The sequence below is a fragment of the Podarcis cretensis genome (genome assembly GCF_951804945.1).
Source record: "Podarcis cretensis genome assembly, chromosome: 8".
NCBI classification, from domain to species: Eukaryota; Metazoa; Chordata; class Lepidosauria; order Squamata; family Lacertidae; genus Podarcis; species Podarcis cretensis.
The window spans coordinates 1074620-1091756 of NC_137177.1; the positions used below are offsets into that span (position 1 = coordinate 1074620).

Consider the following 17137-nt stretch of genomic DNA (forward strand, 5'->3'; position numbering starts at 1 on the left):
ATGTGAAAGACCTCAGAGGAGAGACGCGAAGTCTCATATTGACTCTAGCTCAACTCAGTCTTTCACAAAACATCATCTGCCCTTCTGGGGTCAGATAAGGATGGAAGCTGTTGGCAATATACACATCACAGCTTTACAGAGTGCAGGAGGGTGGACTGAGGGTTACAAAATGCAGGCATACAAAAATCACGCCTAATACATTCTATCTAAAATGTTAAATGCAATTAATACTTGGACACTTCGAACAAAATCAAAATCTATAATATTTAATCTTCAATCAGCTATCACAATTTTTACACAAAGTCCTTCCTATGAAAGTTCAGCATGGACAGCAACCGCATCAGTGTCGCCAAATCACTCTTATCCCTCTCCCCAGGCATGATGTGAAGAAGCTATTGAAGGAATGAATAAATCTTAATTTGCGTCAGCCACCGGCCATAGCAATAAAACAATATGATATACAAAAAATAAAAATAAAAAGCCAGTTATCTAAAATACTTCTAAGGGTTCTGAGTCAATAGTCAAACGGTGGATCTTATTCCAATTGCCCCAGCTAAAAACCTTGCAACCTTTGCTGTCACCTGCTCATCTTGATCTGTCAAGAGAACAGACACTGTGAAGAAGGTATTAAACAACTTGGCCAAGGACTTGCAAGTCACAGCTCTGGGTACGCAGTAGGAATTACTATGGGGCACCAGATGTGGCAAAGAACCCAGCTGCAAACTTCACCCTCATATTATTTAAAGTCTCCTAAAATTAAATCTGTATACAGCCACTACTACAGTTTGCCTCCAATGTGAATTATTTGATGGGAAGCAAGACAGGCCCTGTGACTGAAGCTCTTTCCACATTCCAAGCACTGAAATCATTTTCCCCAGCTGTGAATTTTTGATGGATCTTGAGTTTGGCCTTCTCAGTGAATCTCTTTCCATATTCCAAGCACTGATACGGTTTCTCCCCTGTATGAATTATCCAATGGGAAGTGAGATGGGCCCTCTGAGTGAAGTTCTTTCCACATTCGAAGCACTGATAGGGCTTTTCTCCTGAATGAATTCTTTGATGGAAAGTGGGAGATGTACTCTGATTGAAGCTCTTTCCACTGATATGGTTTCTCCCCTTGTATTAATTGTTTGATGGACGGTGAGCTGGATTTTGGTTCTGAAGTTCTTTCCACATTCCAAGCACTGATATGGTTTCTCCCCTGTATGAATTATATGATGGAAAGTGAGACATCCACTCGGATTGAAGCTCTGTCCACTGATAAGGTATCTCCCCTCTATGAATTTGCAGATGGGAAGTGAAACTGTCCTTTCTTCTGAAGTTCTTGCCACACTCTTGGCACTCAAAGGATTCCTCCCCTCTGTGAATTCTTTGATGGACAGTGACCTGGCTTTTGGTTCTGAAGCTCTTTCCACATTCTGAGCACTGATAGGGTTTCTCCCCACTATGAATTCTGTGATGGGGATTGAGCTGGCTGCTGCGACTGAAGCTCTTTCCACATTCCAAACACTGATATGGTTTCTCCCCTGTATGAATTTGCAGATGGAAAGTGAAACTGTCCTTTCGACTGAAGCTCTTGTCACACTCTTGGCATTGATAGGGTTTCTCTCCTGTATGAATTCTTTGATGGCCTACGAGGTGATGTCGTTGAGCAAAGCTCTTTCCACATTCTAAGCATTGATATGGTTTTTCCCCTGTATGAATTCGCTGATGGACAGTAAACTTGCTTTTGCTAACGAAGCTCTTTCCACATTCCAAGCACAGATGGGGTTTCTCCCCTGTATGAATTCTCTGATGGTCAGTGAGCTGGGGTCTTTCAATGAAGCTCTTTCCACATTCCAAGCATTGATATGGTTTCTCCCCCGAATGAATTCTCTGATGGTCATTCAGCTGGCGTCTTTCAATGAAGCTCTTTCCACATTCCAAGCACTGATAGGGTTTCTCCCCTGTATGAATTCTCTGATGAATTGTGAGATGGGTGCTCTGAGTAAATTTCTTTCCACATTCCAAGCACTGGTAGGGTTTCTCCCCTGTATGAATTCTCTGATGGACAGTGAGCTGGCCTTTTTGACTGAAGCTCTTTCCACATTCCAAGCAATGATATGGTGTCTCCCCTGTATGAATTCTCTGATGTCTAGTGAAAAGGTCCTTTCGACTGAAGCTCTTTCCACATTCCAAGCACTGATATGGTTTTTCCCCTGTATGATTTCTTTGATGGAAAGTGAAACTGTCCTTTCGACTGAAGCTCTTTCCACATTCCAAGCACTGATAGGTATTATTCCAGATGGGATTAATTTGATGGAAAGTGGAATGGGAGCTCTGACTGAAGCCCTCTCCACAGTCTGAATCCTGATATGGCTCCTCCACTGTATGAATTTCGTTGTGGTCTCCCTCGCTCTTCATTTCCAATTCATCACCACCTGCAACTGAGAGACAAACAGATTAGAGCCTCAGGAATAAATGCAGCACCAACTATTGGAGTAATGCCAATTAATGCTTGTGACAAAGAGAGAACTGAAGGGAATTATATAATAATAGTAATAGTAATAGTAACGTTATTATTTACACCCCACCCATCTGGCTGGCTTTCCCCAGTCACTCTGGACAGCTTAGAGCATATATAAAAGCATAGTAAAACATCAAAAATCAAAAACTTCCTGATACAGGGCTGCCTTCAGTCTTCTAATATTTGTGTCCTTGACATCTGAATGGGGGGGGGGGGGTTTCCACAGCCTCCATCATGGTGTTCTGTTGCACCAGAAGCGGTTTAGTCCTGCTGGCCACATGACCCGGAAAGCTGTCTGTGGACAAACGCCAGTTCCCTCGGCCTGAGAGTGAGATGAGCGCCGCACCCCATAGTCGCCTTTGACTGGACTTAACAGTCCAGGAGTCATTTTCCTTTACTTTTAGCTGCCATGACTGAGAAGATGGAACGCCCTCCCATCAGATGTCAAAGCGATAAACAACTATCTGACATTCAGAAGACATCTTAAGGCAGCCCTGTTCAGGGAAGTTTTTAATGTGTGATATTTTAGTGTATTTTTGGTTTCTATGGAAGCCCCCCAGAGTGGCTGGGGAAACCCAGCCAGATGAGTGGGGTACAAATAATAAATTATTATTATTATTATTATTATTATTAGATGGGAAGTCTTCCTACAGGTTCACTGCCTGAGATTCAAAAAGCCTGGCTCTTTTCTGGGCTGGATTTTATTAGGCCCAATCACGGAAACTTTGCCAGCTCCAATGCCAATCCTATCTTTGGTCAACCAAAGACAGAAAGAAGCAAGAACGGAAACAAAAACCCTGACAGAACCCATTTCTACTTCCCAAATCACTCTGAATCCTACATTTAAGAAGACCTGGGCAGTTCAGAGGAGCCTGTCCATGTTTCGCAAAGGCAGAACTGGAGGAAGAATATACACATGGAAAACAATCAATAGCCCTCCCTCCGAGGTTTGCTGTGGGAGTGTTAACATCCCAGGTGCTGCGGGTGGCGCTGTTGAGCCCCATCAAAATATCAGAGGTTCGTCACATAGAGAGATGTCTTGCATTACAAAACAGATAGGATGATCCAATAGGGAGCCTTACCGAGAGAGTCCCACATCCCACGATTCTCCTCCATGACCTCCTGATGCAGAGCTCTCTGGTCAGGATCCAGCAACGCCCACTCCTCATCTGTGATATAGACAGCTACATCTTCAAAGCACACTGGACCCTAACAGAACAGGAAAAAGGCCGTCCTCTTAGACCTAATAAAGGTGATCTGTTACATTCTGTTGTTTTCTCCCTCTTAATTGCTGTTCTGTTTAATGGGTTTGTTTTGCTGCACATTTTGATTATGGGTGCATATGTTAATGTCTTAATGGAATCCTCTTATTGTTTAATTTAATGATGAACATAAAGAACCTGGTCTTCTCCAGATCATGGTTTTCCTGTTTGCCACTTGGAAGGATCCCTTCTCTCCTCTCCCTGTTTTTGGTTCTGGGGGGTGGGGAGAGAGAGAGACCTCCAGGTGCCCCCAAGCCAACTTCAAGGTCACAGGGGGGCATGTGAGGAGAGGGGGGAAAGCCCCATTGTGTGCATGAGGATGTGAAACCTGGCCAGAAGTCTGTGTCAGGGAACTGCCATCGGAACAGGGGCAGGAAACAGAGGGGCAGTTGTGTTACAGGGAGCCTCCGAAAATATTGCGAAGCAGTTCCTCTTCCGGTGATGAGGAAAGCCCCACCTCCACTGAGGAAGAGGTGAAAGGACCAGAGGTTGCTGGTGGGAGCCTCAGCACTGCTCCTGGCCAAGCATGCCCCTTCCGTCACCTGCACAGAAGTCTAAAGCGCAAAGAGGGAAGGAAAAGGCTGGGCGTAACGAGGCTTTTATGCTGGAGAAGGTCCAGGAAACAGGCACTCCCAGCAGTGGCGTAGCGTGGGTTGTCAGCACCTGGGGCAAGGCAAGTAATTTGCGCCCCCTAACCTGTGGATTTTAGTAAGGGCAGAGAGCTGCGAGTGCGAGCACCCCCCCAGATGCTGCGCCCGGTGCGGCCGGCCCCCCCTGCACCCCCCACACTACGCCACTGACTCCCAGATTCTGCCAGCGATTGAGGCAGACATGAGCATTGGGGCTCTGCACTGTAAATAGTTTTGCACCTAAATAAAACCTGTAAAAGACAGGTCATAGTCCTGCCTGGTTACTCGTGAGCAACCACCCGTGCCTTCTGACAGTCTATTTTAGCCTTCAATCTAGAAATAAAACCTCAATAGTTAATAAATAAAATTAGTGACCTTCAGAAGGTGAGGTGGCACTTCCATGTTCTCAGCACATAAACCTCCCTGAATGGTGTTTCATCGTTTGCACCCCGAGCAACTCTGGCTGCCCCAACCTGCTGCCTTTCCCACTGTAGGTGAAGTTAACTCTTTATTAGAAGAAGCCTAATGAGCACAGGAACACTTCTTGTAGGTCTTGCCTCCATGAAGGTGTTTCAGGGGCTGAAGGTCCCTGCCTTCCCCCACCTGCCAAACTCCCCTCCTCTCCAGGGCTCTTCCCTTGCAATCTGAGACTGCTCCTCCCGCTTCTTGGCTCTCCGAGTTGTGAGAGACAAGCAGGGAAGAGAGCTTGTCACAGCAGGGTAGGGAGTCTCCCATGCCTCTACAACAACCAGAGCCCTCTCTGCCTCTCTCCTCCCACCCCCTGCTTCTGCTTCTGCCTCTGTGTCTGGGCTGCTCTCTGCCACAGACTCCCCCGGGTCACTAGGCCCTGTTGCCTCTTCAGCTTCAGACACCTTCTCCTCCCAGTCTCCCTCCTTTTCTCATCATTATCCCCAAACCCCTCCCCTGGCCCTGAGCCTTCGTTCCTTGGCGGTTCCTCCCACCATTCCTCTGTGTCCCCCAGTCCATGACATCCTCTCTCCCCACATGGCCCCTTCCTCCTACCTGCTCTGGGTCCACAGGGGCAGCTTCCCCTCCCCCACCAAGAAAAGGTGGACAAGCAGGTCTTGCTGGCATCGTTCCGTCTCCTGCAAGAGAAGAAGGTAAGTGGGAAGCCAAGAGCGCATGCTTCACTCCAAAGGAAAAGTACAGGTGCGCCTTCAACCAAGTAGGAGTTGCCACCTAAATGTGGACGTTTGTACCCATTTGACATACTAGTTGTGCAAAAACACACAAACCCTGGGCTCTTGGTCCCCTGTGACCTCCCCCCAAAGATGAGAAGAATTCACAGATTAGTTTCAAAACCAAGAGAATGTGACAAAATAGGGGAGAAAACACTCCTTCCTCCTTACCCAGAGGCCTCTCTCTGGAGTCCAAGGGAGTCTTCTCTGCCTCAGAGGAATCCGGACCCATTTCTGCTAACGGATCCTTCCCCTGAAAGAGCAACAAGGATTCAAGAGAGAGTGGGGAGAAGGATTAGAAAAGGAGCAGCAGACGCAAACAATTTAGGGCTATCCAATATCATTCCTTGGATGCTTTCCAAAAATGGATGGGCAAATTAGTAAAGCATTGGGGAATACTCTCCCTCATTTTTTGAGCCCCTTGGGCAGGAATCAGCAGACTTTTTCAGCAGGGGGCTGGTCCACTGTCCCTCCAAACTTGTGGGGGACTAGACTATAATTTTTGGGGGGAAATGAACGAATTCCTATGCCCCACAATTAACCTAGAGATGCATTTTAAATAAAAGGACACATTCTACTCATATAAAAACACTCTGATTCCTGGACCATACATGGGCCGGATTGGAAAGGCGATTGGGCCAGATCTACCCCCCCGGGTCTTAGTTTGCTAACACATCCCTTGGGAGTATCCAGAGGAAAGTCTCTCTCACCTGCTGCTCTGCCTGCTTCCTCTCCTCTGCCTGACTCAGGAGGAAACCTTCGGCCAGGGCCACCGCCTGGGAACTGGTCTCCGCTCCGCATTCCCTCACCCAGCTCTCCACCTCCAGAGGAAGGACAGCCAGGAACTGCTCCAAGATCACCAGGTCCAGCATCTGAGCTTTCGTGTACCTTTCTGGCTTCAACCACTGATGGCAAAGGTGGTAGAATTGGCTGCAAACCTCTCGGGGTCCTTTGGCCTCCTGGAAGCAGAACTGCCTGAGCTGCTGGGTCTGCACAGCTGAGCAGAGGGTGTCCTCCCCACCCGGGTTCTTCCTCACAGTGTTTTCCCAGAATCCCCCGCTGCTCCCATGTTGGATGGCATGGCCTCTTCCTGCTTCAGGGCCAGCTGAGTCTTGCTCATCCATCTCTGTTCTCTGGACACCTCCAGGAGATCGGAAGGAGTCCCTAGGTCTTCTGCCAAGTTTTGTCTGTCCTACTGGGAGGTGCCAGAGAATCCTGTAAAACAAATGCATTCTTCTACTACAAGATTGATACACAGTCAGGAGAAATGTTCCCTGGGCCAGCATGGATGAGTCTGAATCACAGCCCAGACTCAGAGTTCAAGCACTATATTCCCATATTCTTAAGGCAGACTTCTGTCTTTGTTCTGAGGGCAACTCTCTCCCCCTTCAGAAGCATGGCTGCCTCCAACTGGGGGGCCTGGAGCCATCGCTAGCCCTCTGCTCCTCCCTGAATGGGCCTCATCCTCTTCTCAAGCCATCTCTTCCTCCTGTGGGAGGGAGTTCCATGGGTCTAACTGCGCACTGCGAGATGGAAGGACTTTGTATAGCACAGAGGCCAAGTTTTTATTTCTGCCTCCAGATGTTTCCATCTGGCTGCCACCTGGGCTAAGGAACGTGGCTGATTCCTCAATCCCATCAGGGTTCCTTTGCAGGCCCTTTTCTTCCTGACTCAGTGACCCCTCCCCAAAGGAGCAAGCGGCCTCTTGAATGTGGAGGAAGTAGGAGAAGGAGAAGAAGAGGAGGAGGAGGAGTTTGGATTTGATATCCCGCCTTTCACTCCCCTTCAGGAGTCTCAAAGCGGCTAACATTCTCCTTTCCCTTCCTTCCCCACAACAAACACTTTGTGAGGTGAGTGGGGCTGAGAGACTTCAGAGAAGTGTGACTGGCCCAAGGTCACCCAGCAGCTGCAGGTGGAGGAGCGGAGACGCGAACCCAGTTCCCCAGATTACAAGACTACCGCTCTTAACCACTACACCACACTGGCTCTTGCAGACCTCGTGTTACTTGCAGCCTCCCTGGCTATGCAGAGAGAAGGGGGGCAGAACCTCTTAGCCCTGGCTTGGGGATCCCCTTGCAGGAGCTGAGCAGAATCCCCACGGATCCCCCCCCGCAGCCCTGGGACACCCCCGCCCCACTTCTCCCCAATGCACTGTAGGGCAGAAAAGAGAGGAAACTCACCAGATGCCAGAAGGGGCTACCTAGACAGCTCTTGCAGAGGAAATAAAAGTCACCCCCTTGCAAGGAGGAACCTTGGGAGGTGGGAGGGGCTTTTGCTCGCCCCCCCTTATTTCCTGTCCTCTCTAGGAATGCAGCTCAGTTCCTTTTAACTCTTGCAAGGTGGAGCAAACCAAGCTCGCATTCTCTCTCTCTGGAATCACATGCCTTGCATACATCCAGGGGGGTCTTTTTGGGGGCACCCTCCCGGCTGGCCTCTCGAAAAGCGGAGCCCCAGCGGGCAGGAGGAGGAGGCAGCAGCCAGGGGGGTGTTGGGGCTCCGTCCTGGCCAGCAAGGGCACCTGGCTGGCAGCGGCTCCCCAGCCGCCTCCGCCACCCCCAAGGCAGGGCTGGGGGCTCCCTCCGCCCTGCGCCCCCCGCGCGCCTCGGAGCAGGAGGGAGCCCGGCAGGGGATGCCCGCCGGCCCCGCGAGCCTCGCAGCAGCAGCAGCAGCAGCAGCAGACCCAGCTCGACGGAGGGCGCTGGGCTCGCCAAGCAGGAGGCGCGCCTGCCCGGCAAGACGCTCCGCAGAGCCGGGATCGGGGCCGAGCTTCGCGCCTTCCGCCGCGGCACCCCACCCTCGAGGAAAATGGCCCTAGAGGGTCTTCTCTGGGGGACCCCCTGGACTGGCTTCTGAGCTCTTCCTTCCCCTGGAAACAGAAACAGGAGAAGCACGAAAGGCCCGGAGGAGGAGGGGCTCTGCAAGAAGCTCTCCAGACACCAGCCTGGCTTGACTTTGGCGTCAACTGCACCTTGAAAGGATTGGGACCCTCAAGCGAGAAATAAGGCAATGCGACCTTTACTCGGAGGTCGAGGGAGGCTCCCCCCCCCATTTCATTCAGCCTTTCTCTCTTAGGTTTCCTTCCTAATGAAGCCTTTTGCTTTTAGTATTTGCTACTTTCCAAGACAAAGTAACTCTTCTTGTGGCTTGTAGAACCTCTAGATGAATTTGTCTATAACTCTTTGTATCCCTGTGTAGAAACTTTATTTCTCTGGTATCCTGTAGATGTCACTATGTAACCTTGCTTCTCCCAATTTACAATCAGCGACGGAAATGAGAATGGGAACTTTGTACCTGGGATGCAACATTTTACTGAAGAAATGCACCAGGATGCTATTCCCTTTCTAAACCCCTTCCTGCCCTTGGCTCTTCCTTTCCCTCCTTCCTTCCGTCTTTCAAGGCGCTAGAAGGGACAGATCCGCTTCCTCCCACGAAGAAATAAGTTCCCATCCCATCTCCAGCCCTATTGTTATTCTAAGAAATGGATGGTCATGTCACTAAAGATAATTTTCCACGGGATCTCTGTGGGTTGGGGAAACGAATTGACTTGCAACACTTCCATCCTTCTTGCACCCCACGCCATTGCAGCTCCCCTAATCTTGCAAAATGAGGGATCCATGGCATTTAGGACCCCCCACAATCCTAGGGGTGTAAGAAATCCAGACTTGCCTTGCATAGGGCTTCCTCTTCCTGCTCGTCTCGCTGCTTGTATAGGGAACCTGGTTGCAACAGAATAAAGGACCATTGTATAAGTGCATTTGCTTCGCTTCTGACTATTGAGGAGCCTGGTAAGGTCTCCGGAACCACCAACACATTTTTACAACAATTTCAACCCTTCACATCAATTGTTGCTTTGAATATGCTTCTCTCTGTGTGTCTGTATGTACACACTTGTGCAAGGAGTAGAGTGTTTGCTTAACTGCTCAACTTCATAAATGAAGAAGAGGAGTACCCTGAAGCAAACAAACTTCTCCTGCTCTTGCTCTCAACACCCTTTGGCGCACGATGGACCAAGAACTCTGTCATCTGATTGGATTTTATTCTGATCCTGATCTGATTTGAGGATGTATTTGAATTGATTGTCTGATTTTATGTTAATGTGTTATACATTTGATGTTAGCTGCTCTGAGCCCGGCTTCGGCTGGGGAGAGCGGGATATAAATAATTTTATTTTATTTTATTATTATTATTATTATTAGTAGTAGTAGTAGTAGTATTCCTCGTGGAGACAATTCTTTCCTCTTGGCATACACCCATTGTGAATGATCAAAGGAGGACAGCAGAAAGGGAATCCTTGACTTAGGCTTCTCACAGAGGAAAGAAAAATAAAAAGTATGAATTGCTCGTGTGATCAGAATTTTTTTCCATATCACCTGTTCATTACCAAGGCAAGGGAACACCTGAAACAAGCTCAGAACCAAGAGAATGAGAGCATTCTCAACGTCTTGCAGGGACCCAGTTTATTCAAATAGAACAGCCTTCCTAACCAGTTGTTCAGCAGATCAGATAGTTCGAAAAGGCTGCCAGGAGGCACATTAGAAGAAAGCTTATATACACAGCACACAAAGACTCATAAAATGCCACAACACTCTTCCACTTGCATCAAGAAAGGTCTCAGATCATGGGATGTGTGGCTCAATGCGGATATCGACTCCTCTGAAATTACCTTGGGGTGTCCCAGAGTGTCCAGGTCATTTGGGTCTCATATGTCTCACTTTGACACCATGCCCATGGCAACCAGGACTTCCATGGGACAGTTGACATTTCTATCCCCTATCTTACTTCCCTGATACCAAAACATGTCAAAGACCTTTGAGGAGACATGTGAGTTCTCACGCAGATGCTAGCTCAACACAGACCTCTTTCCCAAAATATCACCTGCCCTTCTAGGGTCTGATAAGGATGGAAGCGGTAGGAAAGGTACACACCACAGCTTTACAAAATGCAGGCATACGAAAATCAAGCCTAATGCATTCTATCAAAAAGGCTAAATGCAATTCATGCTAGGACACTTCGAACAGAATCAAAATCTCTAATCTTCAATCAACTATCACAATTTTTACACAAAGTCCTTCCTATGAAAGTTCAGCATGGACAGCAACCGCATCAGTGTCGCCAAATCACTCTTATCCCTCTCCCAAGTCATGACGTGAAGAAGCTATTGAAGGAATGAATAAATCTTAATTTGCGTCAGCCACCGGCCATAGGAATAAAACAATATGATATACAAAAAATAAAAATAAAAAACCAGTTATCTAAAATACTTCTAAGGGTTCTGAGTCAATAGTCAAACGGTGGATCTTAGATCTTATTCTAATTGCCCCAGCTAAAAACCTTGCAACCTTTGCTGTCATCTGCTCATCTTGATCTGTCAAGAGAACAGACACTGTGAAGAAAATATTAAAAACCTTGGCCAAGGACTTGCAAGTCACAGCTCTGGGTACGTAGTAGGAATTCCTATTGGGCACCAGATGTGGCAAAGAACCCAGCTGCAAACTTCACCCTCATATTATCTAAAGTCTCCTAAAATTAAATCTGTATACAGCCACTACTATAGATTGCCCCCAATGTGAGTTCATCGATGGGAAGCGAGACGGGCCCTGTGACTGAAGCTCCTTCCACATTCCAAGCACTGAAATCGTGTCCCCCCACTGTGAATTCTCTGATGGATTGTGAGTTTGGTCTTTGCAATGAATCTCTTTCCACATTCCAAGCAATGATAGGGTTTGTCTCCTGCATGAATTCTTTGATGGACAGTGAGCTGGCTTCTGTCAATGAAGCTCTTTCCACATTCTGAGCACTGATCCCCTGATGAATTCTGTGATGGGTTGTGAGTTGGGTGCGCCGGGTGAATTTCTTTCCACATTCCAAGCATTGATATGGCTTCTCCCCTGAATGAATTCTCTGATGGTCAGTGAGCGTGCGTCTATCAGTGAAGCTCTTTCCACATTCCAAGCACTGATAGGGTTTTTCCCCTGTATGAATTCTGTGATGGACCGTGAGCTGGCGTCTGTCAATGAAGCCCTTTCCACATTCTGAGCACTGATAACGTCTCTCCCCTGTATGAATTCTCTGATGGGTTGTGAGATTAGCTCTCTGACTGAATTTCTTTCCACATTCCAAGCACTGATAGGGTTTCTCCCCTGTATGAATTCTGTAATGGACCGTGAGCTGGCGTCTGTCAATGAATCTCTTTCCACATTCCAAGCACTGATAGGGTTTCTCCCCTGTATGAATTCTGTGATGGACAGTGAGCTGGCGTCTGTCAATTAATCTCTTTCCACATTCCAAGCACTGATAGCGTTTCTCCCCTGTATGAATTCTCTGATGGGTTGTGAGATGGGCACTCTGAGTGAATCTTTTTCCACATTCTGAGCACTGATATGGCTTCTCCCCTGTATGAATTCTCTGATGGACAGTGAGAAGGCCTCTGTGAATGAAGCTCTTTCCACATTCCAAACACTGATGGTGTTTATTCTCAAGAGGATTTCTTTGATTTGAAGTGGAATGGGGGCTCTGGCTGAAGATCTCTCCGTACTCTGAATATGGATATGACTTCCCCACTGTTTGGCTTTTGTTGTGGTCTCCCTCATTCTCCTTCTCCAATTCATCATCACCTGCAACTAAGTGACAAACAGATTAGAGCCTCAGGAAGCAATGGAGCCCCAAATTATGGAGCAGTGCTAATTAATGCTTGTGACAGGGAAAGAACTGAAGGGAGTTACCGTATTTTTCGCTCTATAACACGCACCTGACCATAACACGCACATCGTTTTTAGAGGAGGAAAACAAGGGGAAAAACATTCTGAATGAAACAGTGGATGTATCATTTTTGGGCTTCATGCTGTGGCCACAGACATGTGATCTGATGGTGAATTTGGGGTGACCCAATGCAAAAATCCTGAGAATTCCTGTGGATCCATGCTTTGTAACCACGTTTTTGCACCATTGCAGCCCCAGGCAACAGTGGGTGCGTGATTTTTTTGGTGCAGGCTGTAGCCATGGACATGCTATGTGATCTGATGGTGAATTTGGGGTGACCCAATGCAAAGATCCTGAGAATCCCTGTGGATCCATGCTTTGTAACCACGTTTTTGCACCATTGCAGCCCCAGGCAACAGTGGGTGTGTGATTTTTTTGGTGCAGGCTGTAGCCATGGACATGCTATGTGATCTGATGGTGAATTTGGGGTGACCCAATGCAAAGATCCTGAGGATCCATGTGGATCTATGCTTTGTAACCACATTTTAAGTGGGGAGCGAAGGAAAAACAAAGAAGGGACATGAGAGGGGTGTGCAGAGAAGCAGCTGGCTAAGAATGCAGGAGAGGGATTTAACGGAGGGAGGAAAGAAAGGCAAAAGTTTCCCCCCACCCAAGCCAGCCATATCTCTCTCTCTCTCTCTCCCTCCCCCCCTCTCTCTCCCTCCCCCCCTCTCTCCCCCCCTCTCTCTCCCTCTCCCCCAGCAGCACCGGAGCAGAGGAATTCCCCTCTGCTTGCCTGGAGGGGAGGGGCTTTCCCTGCTCTTTGTTCCGTTTGAGCAAACACAGCAACGAAACAGAGGAGGGTGGGCAGTAAGACCCTGAGGCAGAATGCAGGAAAGCAGCCGCTTCCTCTTTTCAAGTTTCCCTTCTAGGAGACGCGCGATCTGATTTTTGCCTGCTTTTTCGGCTCCAGGGACCACACATTCGCTCTATAACACGCACAGACATTTCCCCTTCCTTTTTAGGAGAAAAAATCTGCGTGTTATAGAGGGAAAAATACGGTAGATGTGAGGTCTTCCTCCAGGGTTCACTGCCTGAGATTCAAAAAGCCTGGTTATTTTCTGGGACGGAATTTGTTTGGCCCAATCATGGCATCTGTGCCATCTCCGATGTCACTCGTCTCTTTAGTCATCCAAGGACAGAAAGAAGAACAGAAATAAAACATCTGACAGAAGCCACTTCAACTTCCTGAATCACTTTCAAGATTCAGGCCTGGGCAGTTTAGAGGAGCCTGAAAAAAATATTGGGGGGGGGGGCAAGATGATGATGATGATGGTTTTATTATTTATATGCCAGCCATCTGGCTGAGTTTCATGCTTTGAAAAGGCAGAACTGGAGGAAGAATATTCACAGGGAAAACAATCAATAGCCACCCCTCCAAGGTTTGCTGTGGGAGTGTTAACATCCCAGGTGCTGCGGGTGGCGCTGTTGAGCCCCATCAAAATATCAGAGGTTCGTCACATAGAGAGATGTCTTGAATTACAAAGCAGATAGGATGATCCAATAGGGAGCCTTACCGAGAGAGTCCAAGATCCCACGATTCTCCTCCATGACCTCCTGATGCAGAGCTCTCTGGTCAGGATCCAGCAACGCCCACTCCTCGTCTGTGAAATGGACAGCCACATCTTCAAAGCACACTGGACCCTAAAAGAAAAAGGTTGTCCTCTTAGACAATATCAAGGTCAAGTGTTACACTTTCATCTGTTGTCTTCTGCCTCTTAATTTATATTATGTTTTAATGGGATTCTTTCTCTGCACATTTCATTATGGATACATTCCCATTTGCCACATGGAAGGATCCCCTTCCTTCTTTCCCTGTGTGCTGTTCTTGCCGGGTGGGGAGGACCCTCCTGATGCCCTATAGATAACTTCAAAGTGCGTGGGGGGGGGGCAACGACAGGGGGATGAGAGGGGGAAAGCCCCATTGTGCGACTGATGGGGTTCCCCCCTCTCCACGGCTCTCCCCAGGCATTCTGAGGCTGCTCCTCCAGCTTCAATGCTGTCCAGGGTTGTAAAGACTGCGGAGAGAATAATTGGGTGCACTCTTCCCACCTTGGATCAAATCTACGCTTCCAGGTGTCACAAGAAAGATGCAGAGATAGGGCAGGATAGTGCGCACCCCGGAAATGATCTCTTTCAGCTTCTGCCTTCTAGAAGAAGTTACAGGGTTATAAAGACTAGGACCAGCTGCCTGAGAAACAGTTTCTATCCAAATGCAATTTTGGTTTTAAACGCAGTGTAAGGTAGTCTCTGTGGGAGTATATTGTATTTAATTATGGGGTATCAGAGTTTTTAGGGGGTTAATCAGGCTGGGATAGCAGGCTTGTTGGTTTCTGAATGACTGATGTAGATTTTTTCAATTTCGTTGTTCTGTATGGGACAATGACAATAAAGATGATGGTATTCATTGCTCTCTGGGTTGTGGAGTACCAGCAGGGAGGAAAGGACTAGGAGACCCTTAATCTTCTTCGCCAGCTGGATTCCTCTCTGCCTCTCGGTCTCCCGCATCTCACTCCCCTGCCTCCGCTTCTGCCTCTGTGTCTGGACTGCTCTCTGCCACAGACTCCATCTGCTCACTAAGAATCATAGAATCATAGAGTTGGAAGAGAGCACAAGGGCCATCGAGTCCAACCCCCTGCCAAGCAGGAAACACCATCAGAGCACTCCTGACATATGGTTGTCAAGCCTCTGCTTAAAGACCTCCAAAGAAGGAGACTCCACCACACTCCTTGGCAGCAAATTCCACTGTCAAACAGCTCTTACTGTCAGGAAGTTCTTCCTAATGTTTAGGTGGAATCTTTTTTCTTGTAGTTTGGAGCCATTGCTCCGTGTCCACTTCTCTGGAGCAGCAGAAAACAACCTTTCTCCCTCCTCTATGTGACATCCTTTTATATATTTGAACATGGCTATTATATCACCCCTTAACCTCCTCTTCTCCAGGCTAAACATGCCCAGCTCCCTTAGCCGTTCCTCATAAGGCATCGTTTCCAGGCATTTGACCATTTTGGTTGCCCTCCTCTGGACACGTTCCAGTTTGTCAGTGTCCTTCTTGAACTGTGGTGCCCAGAACTGGACACAGTACTCCAGGTGAGGTCTGACCAGAGCAGAATACAGTGGCACTATTATATCCCTTGATCTAGACGCTATACTCCTATTGATGCAGCCCAGAATTGCATTGGCTTTTTTAGCTGCCGCGTCACACTGTTGGCTCATGTCAAGTTTGTGGTCAACCAAGACTCCTAGATCCTTTTCACATGTACTGCTCTCAAGCCAGGTGTCACCCATCTTGTATTTGTGCCTCTCATTTTTTTTTTGCCCAAGTGCAATACTTTACATTTCTCCCTGTTAAAATTCATTGTTGCTTCTTCAGTTTCAGACACCTCCTCCTCCCAATCTCCTTTTCTTCCTCTAACCTCTCATCATCGTCCCCCCCCACCCCTCCCCTGGCCCTGAGACTTCGTTCCTTGGCGGTTCCTCCCACCGTTCCTCTGTGTCCCCCAGTCCATGACATCCTCTCTCCCCACATGGCCCCTTCCTCCTACCTGCTCTGGGTCCACAGGGGCAGCTTCCCCTCCCCCACCAAGAAAAGGTGGACAAACAGGTCTTGCTGGCATCGTTCCGTCTCCTGCGAGAGAAGAAGGTAAGTGGGAAGCCAAGAGCGCATGCTTCACTCAGAAGGAAAAGTACAGGACTTCCGGTCGGCGCCAGCGCTTAATGGCGGTCCGAGCCTCGAGCTCCGAGGCAGGACTGCTTCGTTAGTTCGGGTCTTACCCGCTACGGCAAGCGGGGGACCCCTAAAATCACAGGCGCGGAGCCTGTGAACAAAGGAGATTCGGTGGGCACCTTTTGCGCCCCCCGGTACTGTGAGGGAGCCTTTTTAAAGGCTTCGGAGCGGCATCGGGGTAAGCGCGGTGCTGAGAGTCGTCACCCAGCTAGCGGAGTGAAGCCGCGTCGCCATGAGCGGAGAGCGCCGATTCCTTCCTGCAATTGGAATTTGACCACAACACCCGTGAGTAAGATTGGAAAAGTAACGGGACTTTTAAAAAAAAAAATAAAATTGGCTGAAAACGGGAAAGGCAAAAATTAAGGAAGTCTGCCTCCCCGGAACTGCAGAAGGAATAAAGCAACGAAAATCAAGCTGCACTTAAAGGGAACCTTTCTAATTTTTTTAAGCTGTCAAACTGACATCGGACTTAAAACCTCCCCCCAGACTGGCAGGAGAAGGGGGGAAGGGATTGGAACGTTGTTATCTGCTGGAAAATTAATGGAAAATTAAGAACTTCCATTGCCAAATCCCCTGGGGTCGGGCTGCCCAAACAAGACACCTGGGACGTGCTCTGTCAAACTCTGAGAAGTGGGGACTTGTTTGCAAAAAAGTTATCGGACCTTAGATGTACTTTGCTGCATTCTGGCCATATAGAAAAATAGAGACTTTACAATTTGGATATTGGAAACTTTTGGCTACTGTTGTATTCCCTTGCTTCTTTGTTGTTTTTCCATCTTTGCCATTTGGATACAATTGAATGCTCCCTCTAGAGGGCTCTATTTGAAACTGTTGCACTTGAAAAAGTAACAGTGGGATTTTCCACTTGGGAATCAACTCTGTGAGAACGACCTTGAGGATATGAGTGCCCCTACAGATGAGATAGTAACAAGGCAGAAATCAAAACAAGCTCACAAGAAAAGGGCCTCTATATCAGGAACTGCAGCTGTGCAGGAAAAAACACCAGCTTCTATGGATCCTATGACTCAGGCTCTACTTAAAATAAATCAATCCCTGGA

The 17137-nt window shown here is 48.1% G+C and overlaps 1 protein-coding gene and 1 long non-coding RNA gene across 11 annotated transcripts in view; one reads left to right on the top strand and one right to left on the bottom strand.

The window, feature by feature from the left end:
* Positions 1-239: 239 nt before the first annotated feature.
* LOC307221138 (uncharacterized protein) overlaps positions 240-17137 on the bottom strand; it is a 71283-nt gene continuing 54385 nt past the window's right edge. For 2 of the 10 annotated variants that reach the window (XM_079985437.1, XM_079985434.1), the window contains exons 4-6: positions 15898-15980; positions 13873-13999; positions 240-2426 (exon numbers count right to left, since the gene is read on the bottom strand). In XM_079985437.1, coding sequence (XP_079841563.1) covers positions 1123-2426; positions 13873-13999; positions 15898-15980 — 1514 coding nt within the window. In that variant the 3' untranslated portion in view covers positions 240-1122. Of the gene's footprint in view, positions 2427-3588; positions 3716-5420; positions 5504-5767; positions 5951-6306; positions 7300-7776; positions 7856-13872; positions 14000-14932; positions 15296-15897; positions 15981-17137 lie in introns of those variants that run through there. The other 8 variants (XM_079985432.1, XM_079985433.1, XM_079985435.1 and 5 more) reach the window with 8 other exon arrangements.
* Positions 8377-10414, top strand: LOC307221397. Its single transcript, XR_013841366.1, has 2 exons — positions 8377-9614; positions 9808-10414. It is a non-coding gene; the product is annotated as an uncharacterized lncRNA (long non-coding RNA).